The sequence below is a fragment of the Cucumis melo genome, chromosome 2 (assembly GCF_025177605.1).
Source record: "Cucumis melo cultivar AY chromosome 2, USDA_Cmelo_AY_1.0, whole genome shotgun sequence".
NCBI lineage: Eukaryota > Viridiplantae > Streptophyta > Magnoliopsida > Cucurbitales > Cucurbitaceae > Cucumis > Cucumis melo.
In genome coordinates this window covers 5,184,609-5,194,559 of record NC_066858.1, presented here as the reverse complement: position 1 = coordinate 5,194,559, position 9,951 = coordinate 5,184,609, and the positions used below count along the sequence as shown (strand labels likewise).

The window sequence follows — 9,951 nt, the reverse complement described above, 5'->3', positions numbered from 1 at the left end:
AGTATGCATATCTCACAGTATGCGAAATCTTACAATTTGTTCATGGGTCTAGTAGTAGAAATCTCTTACCTCGAGATGTTGCTAGATGAGTTCCTACTGAGGAAGTCCTAAGCTGCAGCAGCTATTTGGTCCAAGTTGCTTCTTGAGGAAAGTAATTAAATTAATTAAATTTCCAAATTAACTCATTTAATTACTGGGCAGGCTAGGGAATTTGGAAATTTACCAAAAACTAGGTGGAAGGAGCCAAAATTGTCTTGGCGGCTCGGCTGGAAGAAGGACAGAATCGGCTCGGCTCAGTCCTGGCGAAAGGGGCTTGCGCGAGCGGCTCGGCTCACGTCAGCAGGGAGGCGCGGCTCGGCTTGGAGTAGGCGCGCGCGCGGAGTTCGGGTTCGACGGGCGGCGCGGGTCGGTTTTGGACTCGGGCCGACGGGCGGGCGCAGATCAGCCGAAACGCGGGTTCTGCTTCACGGCTGGAGGCGCGCGGCTGACGCCGTCGACTGCTGCGGGTCGGTGACTTGGCAGTGCGCGGCTTCACGCAGTGGTTGGCGGTTGCGCACGATGGGACTGGGCGGCTCGGCGACGCGGCTTCAGCTGCTCTCCCTCGGATCGATGCGGCGCGGCGCAGGCACGGGTGTAACGCGGCTTCGGGCGACGGCTGGCGTGCGACGGCTCGACTTGACCTGATCTCCGACGCGGCTGGGACGATGTGCGTCGACTCGGCGGCGGCGGCGTGGCTAGGGTTTCTCGGCTTCTTCTTCTTCTTTCTCTTTTTTCTTTTTTCCTTTTTCTTTTCCTTTTCTTTTCCTTTTATAAAATAAATTCCCCTCTTTTTCTCTTCTTTAATAAATTCCAATTTCACTCTTCTCTCTCTAATTTACCAATATTTCCCCCAAATTCCTCCTTTCCCTCAACTTCCAAATACCAATTAAATCTTTAATTACCAAGTATAATTAAAGTTGAAATTTGCTTAATATTTTAAAAGGGGAAAAATTCACATCTTGATGACATAAGTTTCATTATTTAATTATAAACAAATAGATGAATAAAATAAAAATAAATAATTGAATTTAAAAAATGAACGACATGAGATCATTGGGGTGTTACAGCGAAGATATAGGTGAGTTCAAGATTTTTATTTTAAAAGTTTTATGGAAAATGAAAAACGAAAAAAAAGAAATTTTTAATGAAAAATATTTTAAGATATTTACGTAAAAATATTGAAAATATAGATTAAACAAAAGAAAAGAAAAAATATATATTAATATTTTAAGATATTTAGGTAAAGATGTGGAAATATAAATCGAACAAAGAAAAAAAAATAGGGAGATTGAGATTTTACGAGAGTACTGCCATGAAGGAAGAAGCCGGTGAAGGAAGAAGGCTTAAAAGGAAGAGAAACTAAAGGAAGATGTGTTTTAGGTGCTGCCGTAGTATGAAGGAAGAAGATTTAAAAGAAGCCTCCCAAGCTTGCCATTAATGGAGGAGGAATGAGTTGAAACTTATTTTTAGCTGAAAAACCTACCATCTTTATATTTTCATCAGCCTACAAAAATAAGTGTAAGTTTTGTTGAAACTTAATAAGTGTGTGGCTGGCAGAACAATGACAGAATGGCAGGACGACAAGGCCATGGCAGGTTTGCATGTAAAAGCAGGCGGAGAATTTTTATTTTTATTAGGTCGAGTTTTCAAAACTCGTCCTATTGCTTTTTTTTTTTTTTTTGTCTTACTGATTTCCCATAAAATATACCACAGTTTTCTATTTAGAAAATATCGTTGTTTTGATTTCCTCTCCCCGTTTTTTTAATTTGATTTTCTCTCCCTTTGGTCGCGTAGAATACTCCACCAAAACAACTTTTTTAATTTAATAAAAAGTTATTATTATTAAAATTTTCTAACTACCTCTTAACAAAAGATTAATACTTATTTCCACACCAACTAATTATCTTTTTTCCTTCTTAATTCAATGTTTATTTTATTTTCTTTTTAGCTGAAAACAATAGAAAGGAAAAATCTAAAATTTAATACTTCTATGCATTTTTTTTAAAAAAAAAGTACCTTCATTTATATTCTTTTAATAATTAAAAAATTTGTCATTCATTTTATGGTTATCCTGATTCTATGGAGTGTTTTAAATGCTTTTAAAAGGAAAAATTATATTAATATAGCATTTTAAAATATTATTTGTCAAATTAACGTTCTTTTAAAACTATTTATTGAAATAATACCCTTGATATGGAAATTTGTTTTTTACCATAGGTCGTATCAACAATTTATTTTTTTTTAGTCTTAGATACACTTATGTGTTATGAATTGTAAGCTGTATTTGTAAATATAAATAGGTTTTGACTATGTGTCAATTATGCAAATAAAAATATTGTTTAACAAGTTAAAAAAATAATAAAAACAAAAATAAATTTTTTTTAAATCACAACTAAATCCAAGTAGTTAATCTTCCAATAATGTATATTATCGCAAAATATCTTGAATTTCATATTACGTGGAGTAGAGTATTACTAAATATATAGATATTTGTTTTACCAAGCTAATTTTCTAATTAAAATGTTAATCGAGAGTTTTGTGTGGATGGACAAGATGCATAAAAGTAAATACTAGATAGTATATTAAAATTCATTTCTTATAAAAATCTACAATTGTATTTTTAGTAATTATTTATAATTGAAAAATAGTTGAAAGTTGTAAATTAATTTTTTTTATATCATTACAACGTGTAAACATATGAGAAGACTCTTAGTCTATCATATGTCTTGATCGTTCTTACATTTTCTTCATATGTTTGGACAAACTATCAATGATAGTTTCGTATGGCTCCAAAATAATGTGAAACATAACATATTACATTAAAACAAATACTGTTACTTTATATGATGCATGACTCTTTATGCTAAACATCCTACCATATGTTGTATCATTTGACTGTTCACCTTAGAAAAATCAAATAACAAAACCAATCTTTTTAATTTAAAAAACTAATACTTATCAAATCAAATATAAAAAAAATTACATAAAAAACCCTAAAATTGTACACCAATCCTCTTAGGTATAAAAAACTAATAAAAAAACCATATCTTTCGCGTTCGTTTAGTTTCATATTAGTTTCAATATATATATCTATAAAAATTAAAACTTCAAGTATATTATGAATATATATAATGTATGATGTTGAAATATTGCTATGAATCATATTTTTACTCATGGTTTTTTCTTTTCGTTTTTTATTTAAATCTTGTGTATCTAATGATTTATATTTTTTATTTTTTATTTAAATTTTTAATATAATATTTGTATCTTAAATGAAAATAAAATTAAATTAAAAAATAAGATAAAAAGTAAAAAATAAAAAATGAAATAAATGAAAAGAAAAAACAGAGAAAAAATCTCGACCGCATTCCATATCACACTTTCTCTCTCCCCAAATAGCAGTAGATTTCTAATAAGTTTTAAAACTGCCTTATTTTACTGATAAGTTTTTAAAAATGCTATATTTTAATAAATAATGTAGGTTTACTATTTAATATAGAATAGATCCAATGCCAAAACAAACTGAACTTTGGAATTTGTCCTCAAGCTGACATATTTAATATATGGAATTTGTTGCAACTCACGAGCTGGCTTTTTGAGACAAATAACCGAAGAACTAGGGGGATACTTTTACTTATTGCCGCCTCATTGGTCGACTTCTCTCTATCTGATACAGATCTCGTGGCCTGACATTTCCTCTTGTTGTTCATAAATCATAAATGAGTCAGTTTGTAGCCCAACCTCATTCAACTCACCTTGATATTGTTTTATCACCTCTTACTGTATTTAAAAGGAAAGTCTAGCCAGCTTTAGTTCACCCCTATCACATCTTTCAAGTTAAAGGCCTTCATTGATTCAAGGCTAAATCCGTAGCCAGGTTTTTCATATTTCTTGGCTGCTAATTAAGAAGAAAGTCACAGTGTCACGTTGTTCAACTGAGGTCAAATATCGTGCCCTTGTCATTGTCACTAGTGATAGTCAAACTCATTCAACTCCTTGCCCACTTACTCATTCCCTTTACAACCCCTGCTTTAGTGTACTGTGATAGTCAACTGTCATATTGTTGGGACATGATCGTTCAAAACCTTCTTAAAGTTATTTTACTTGTTCGATCCCCATCCCAAACTTGCCGATATGTTCACCAAAGTGCTCCCTGTCTCGCGGACGAAAAATTTTATGTTCAAGATGGGTATTTCTAATCTCCATAGTCCATCTTGAGGGAGGACCCATATTAGATATAATATTATAAGTTAGTTTTCACTAACTACATTTTGTTAACTTTTTGGATTTGATATATCCCACGTACTAATTTAAAAGTTTGTTATTTGGTTACGGCTTTAGTTGTATCTAAGAGGGTCATTACCTCAGGAAATAGTAAGAGTGTGAATTCTATTTGCTAGCTCCAAAAGTGTTCAGCATAGGAAAAAAAGTAAAATAAACGAGAGTACAAATGCTATAATTCAATCATCCAAAACACATAGTTTGAACCAATAATAGAGTGCAATAATAAGGTTAACATATCTTATTAAGATGACCAAGATGGCAATTACAAAAACAAAGTGACTTTGTAGCTAGATTGTAGTGGTCATGGTGCAAATAGTAGCATAGGAAGGGCACTTGTGAATCATCCTTAGCTTAGAAGGAAGTCATGGAACCATTTCGCAGATAGTTTTGGGAATCTCATCAAACGATGTTTAAAGTCAACGTACACCAGACCAAAACGCATGGTATATCCACTTGACCATTCAAAATTGTCCAATAATGACCATGCAAAGAATCCTTTTACCCTCACACCAGCCCTACAAATAATATCAACACAAATAATTTAGTAGCAAATATACATGCAACCATACTATTTACAAGTTTGAACGAAATTTTCTATTTTTTTTATAGTCTAAATAGATGTTAATAAAATTTCTATTAATGATAGGAACTAAAAGAAGTTTTCCATTGATACTATGAGTAAGAAACAGGTAGAAATCTTCTTTCATATTGATAAGTCAGTTGATACAAATTTAAATTTATACATTGTTATTTCCATAAATAGTTGTACATTTTTCTATTTCTCTTCCCTAAGATACCAATTGAGAATAGCTATTTTGAAGTATCATTTAAAAATATGTGATGAGAAAGTCAAATTTTGGATGAAATGTTAATTAATAAAAGTAACGATTTAAAAAAAATAATATAGTTACTCACTTGATGGATTCGGAAAGCTTGGAGAGATGTTGACGATAGTATTTAACTCTTCCCTCATCCTTGATTAGTTTGGAAACTTGGGGAATATCAAAGTCGAGATATCCTATAATGTAAAATAATATATATTATGAACTAATAAAATCCATAATATTTAATAATGGAAAAGAAAAAATCTATTAATACCATTTTCTGTGATGTAGAGATTTGGATTCTTATAATGATTCTTTATATGTATCATTAGATCTTTCAGTCCTTCAGGATAAACTGCAAGCCAAGATGAAGCATTCACCTGCAAGATTGATGTTAATAATAGATCATTAACAAATTATTTGAAACACATATAAAACTTGCAAACAAAAAAAAAAAAAAAGATTATCTTTCAATATAATAAAATGAACCAAAATATTTATAAAATATCATAGTCTATTTACGTTCGAACGCAGTAGACTACTATTGATCTATGTTATGGTATATACATGTTACAAATCAATAATAAACAATACAAATTATGTATAAAGATCGGCATATAAATATGCATAGTTCACTAATAGTGAGTTAGCTATGTTCATAGAGTATAGAGAAAACATTATTATTAACGGGAATATTTCATAATACAAAACAATCCCACTAACTGAGTTAGAGAATATGTATATATATTGCACTTTTCTAAACTCTATGATCAAAATTGTAAATAACTCATAAATAATTACATGTGCTGATCAGTTACGAAAAACTGAAGAACTTTGTAAACCCTCATATTAGGTTTATTCGTAGCGTCAGATAACGGGTTTGATGTAATCCAACTACACAGATAGTAGCCTATCTTGAACTATCATGATCTATCACAAATAAATTGTAATGTTTTGCTATATTTATAAATATTCTAAGATGTTTTTTGATTTGAAATAATTTCTCTAAAAGAAATCTCGAATTTAGAAAGTAATACTGAACAAAAGTGTAGGTATGAAAGAATTAATGTTGATTACCTTTGGACCAATCGAGACTCCGTTACGATCAGCTACAATTGAAAAAACACATTTCACAAAGTCAAATAAGAGAGACTTAATTAAATGTTGTATTTGTAAGAACATTGGGATTAATTTGAAAATAAAAGATAGCATTTAATTAAGTTCATACTTGAAGAATTGGCACGTAAATCAGTCAAGAGGCTTGGTTTAGAAGGATCAACGTTGGGATTGTTTTGTGCATAATTAGAAGTATAGTAATTGATTCCAATAAAATCATAGGACCCATTGATCAATTTAATCTGTTCTTTTGTGAATTTAGGCAATCTGTCTTTCACAAGAGCTTTCATGTTGGCTGGATAGTCTCCATGCACTACTGGATCCAAGAACCTAAACACATAAACATTTATACTATTTGGTCAGATACAGATAGTTTGGAGATCCAAATAATGTTGTTTGGGAGAGGGGAGAGGTTTATAGTAATTTAATTACTCACCAACCGAGTTGAAAATCAAGAGCTCGAACCGTAGCATTTCTGTCTGCTTCACTATTTGAATATGGGACAAACCAATTGGAAAACAATGTCACCCCAATTTCACCTTTTTGGCGTGCCTATCACAAAATGGGTTTAAAATATGTCAAGTAGTCATATATGTTTGGTTTAACTTTTTAAAATTTAGTCATCTTACAAATATTGAAGCATTTGATATAATAACTACTCAAAATAACTTTTATATACTTTAAAGTTTATTTTAAAAATATTTTGAAATGTTGTAGTTTCATTTTTGTTAGTCGAGTTTCAAAGATAATGGTGTGAAGTATATATGTTTAGGTATAGTAAAGAGGGAAGAAGTACCTGATACTTAGATTTATAAATTTTAACAGCAACAGCATGCGAAAGAATTTGGTGGTGACCAACAATGTATGGTTCAGTTCCGGAATTTCCACCCGTACAATTAAATGGTTGCCATGAAGAGCATCTGCCTGGTGCAAAAGCTCCTACCCCATAGCCATTTATGATGAAGACATATTGTTCATTAAAGGTGATCCAATGTTTCACTCTATCTCCAAACTCCTTGAAGCAAAGTTCAGCAAAGTCTCCATAATCATTTCTGTGATGAATTTCCACATCATTTCAGTAGTTTATATATATTACAATGTTAACGGTTTTGTATTATTCCAATGATGAATTAATATTGTGGCAATATATATCTTTCGAGGTTACTTACATAATTTTAGGACTCAAGAAGCCTTGATATGCATCTTCTAAAGCTTGAGGAACATCCCAATGGAAAATTGTAACATAGGATTGGATACCTACAAATTTACAATTGTAAATATTTGGATTGAAACTAAACAGAATGATTCAATATTTAATATCTAAGACAATAAACTGACCTTTTGAAAGGAGTTCATTGATGAGTCTATTGTAGTAGTCAATTCCTTTTTTATTCACACCATCTTTAAGCTTTCCGGCTGGGAGTAGTATATTTAAAATATTAAAAACTTAAGATATTTAATGATCAACAAAACCCTAAATGTGAGAAAAATATTAAAGAAAAAACAGATCTATTAAGTTTTGGATCTAAATTAAAAAGAAATATGCAATGGTAGTAGAAAAGTCAAATCTTAATAAATAAAATATATTCTAACGTTAAAATCATAAAAAGACTTAGAACATAGATATTTAATGGGCGTTCGAGAGCTACATTTATGTGAGAGAAAAAGTGTCAATCTATACACCAGTTTTATATAACTTCATAAATACAAAGTTGTTTAAAAAAGTTAGCAAGACTCCACGAGTGATACTAAATCCTTACTTGGTATGATTCTAGACCATGAAATTGAGAATCTGTAAGCACCAAAACCTATACGCTTCATAATGGCAACATCCTCCTGTATTATATTGTACACATGAGGAATCGTTAATCAGTTTTTGCGTTATTAAACTAAAAATAATTTTGGAGAATAATTAAAGTTATTGAAGTAAATTTTTCTGTATCACCCTTATATGATTTCTTAGTTTGTTTATAGAGCATCGCATGTACAAACCTTGTAGCGATGGTATTCATCAACAGCTATATCTCCATTCTTGCCATCAGCAATTCTCTCTACAATGTAATAAAAAACAAACATGACTTCCTCCCATTCTCTTAAGTTAGAATTTTTTTTTCTTTTTGTATATCGAGAGAGAGAGAGAACGAACCAGGGTGTTTGTGAGTGTAGGTATCCCAAATACTTGGTTTTCTTCCATCAGTAGCAACTGCACCTTCATACTATGATGAAAGCATTGAATCCCTTGTTATGTTTTGTTATGAATTATTTGGAGAATTGGAGCAATGAAAATTGTGTAAAAAAATTACCTGATAAGCAGAAGATGAAGAACCAAAAACAAAGTTTTTAGGGAAGTTGCTTCTCCTTACAATGGGAATGGGAGAGCTAGGTTGATGAGAAGCCTCTGAAACTATAAGGCTAATCAGAAAAACCAAGCCAAGGAAGAAGGTATGTCTGAAACCCATCATTCTTCTTGACTTTGGTTTGATTGTGACAAACTTCCTCTTCCTAATTGTCTTTATATAGAGATCATAAGACCCAAATGGACAGTTTTTTTTTTCAATATTAAAATGTCAAGTTTTGAAAAGAGTGAGAGACAGGTAGCTTAATTATATAAAACCTCAACTATGCTTATTTTAGCTTAAAAGTTAGAGCAGTTTCTATGATTTTATAACTTATGATTTGATAAATCATAAATGAATTAAATTCTAACTTTCAAATTATAAGTGTCAAAATTAACAATTTTAACTACCAATATTTCGTTTTCTCATTTTCATTATTTTTTATATAATATTCTCTTTTGACAATTAGCTTAAATACTTATATGCATCCACACACTATAGTCATAATTTCTTTCTTCATTTTTTCTCTTAATTTTATGTAGTTGGGAGAGCAATGATGATGTTTTTTGGTTCTTGTTTGATAGTGACTGACTTCTATATTCTGTTGTTAAATGATGGCATCATATAGAGAGAGTGATAAGAAAGGGAGAATGTTCAGGAGGTTTCTTTCTTGAGTTTTGTTAAAAATGTGAAGTGTTTTGAAGAGAAATATAGAACCGTTGCATAATCTTTTCGTTCATTAATGCTCTGTTCAATAATAACATAGTTTTTCATTTGCCATAATTTATTTATATTTATTACTATTATTATATTTTATTTGTTTTCGATATAGCAAAATATGGATTAAAATGTTTACAAATATATCAAAATATCACGATCTATTTGCAATAAACTACTATTTGTATCTATCAATTCATTAATAGAAATTTATAAAAGTCTATCAACGTCTCTATATACCTATCATTAATAGATTTTAAAATTTTGCTATATTTTATAACCATTTTGTTCATTTTCCTATACTTCAAAGGGAAACTAGAGTCAATAACACAATTTAGAAAATAAACTCAATTATAGCCGAAGGAAAAAATATTTGTAAAAATAACAAATTGTAACGTCCCAACAAATTCGATTTTTTTGTTCATTTGTCATTAATATTTAAGTGTGGTTATGGAAAATTCAAATTTATTGGAAGAACCTTATCATTTTGAAATTTGCGATTAAATAAGGTTTGGAATCTTTATTTTGTTTAGATAATAAGTATTTTATTTGGAAATAATTGGTGAAGTTATTGTTAAATTAAAGTTGGTTGGTTAAGGGAGAAATGTGGGGACCTAGTTGGGGTTAATAAGGAA

General features: G+C 30.8%; 1 protein-coding gene across 1 annotated transcript; it reads right to left on the bottom strand.

Moving 5' to 3' along the window:
• Positions 1–4,533: 4,533 nt before the first annotated feature.
• Positions 4,534–8,739, bottom strand: LOC103492050 (beta-glucosidase 12-like). Its single transcript, XM_008452233.3, has 13 exons — positions 8,567–8,739; positions 8,410–8,479; positions 8,256–8,314; positions 8,024–8,099; positions 7,602–7,679; positions 7,433–7,520; positions 7,060–7,315; positions 6,700–6,815; positions 6,376–6,593; positions 6,225–6,256; positions 5,422–5,527; positions 5,239–5,341; positions 4,534–4,838 (listed from the first exon to the last, which is right to left on the bottom strand). Exons 1-13 carry the CDS (start codon positions 8,723–8,725, stop codon positions 4,670–4,672), a joined length of 1,530 nt encoding a protein of 509 aa, XP_008450455.1. The 5' UTR covers positions 8,726–8,739; the 3' UTR covers positions 4,534–4,669.
• Between the last annotated feature and the right edge of the window lie 1,212 nt (positions 8,740–9,951).

What these genes read in the sequence shown, in the direction of transcription:
- LOC103492050 (XM_008452233.3), bottom strand. Translation starts at nt 8,725, where the DNA reads ATGATGGGTTTCAGACATACCTTCTTCCTTGGCTTGGTTTTTCTGATT. An exon ending in ATGAATACCATCGCTACAAG is followed by an intron (nt 8,100 to 8,255) that starts GTTTGTACATGC and finishes AATATAATACAG; the next exon opens with GAGGATGTTGCCATTATGAA. An exon ending in GAGTCTCGATTGGTCCAAAG is followed by an intron (nt 5,528 to 6,224) that starts GTAATCAACATT and finishes TCAATCTTGCAG; the next exon opens with GTGAATGCTTCATCTTGGCT.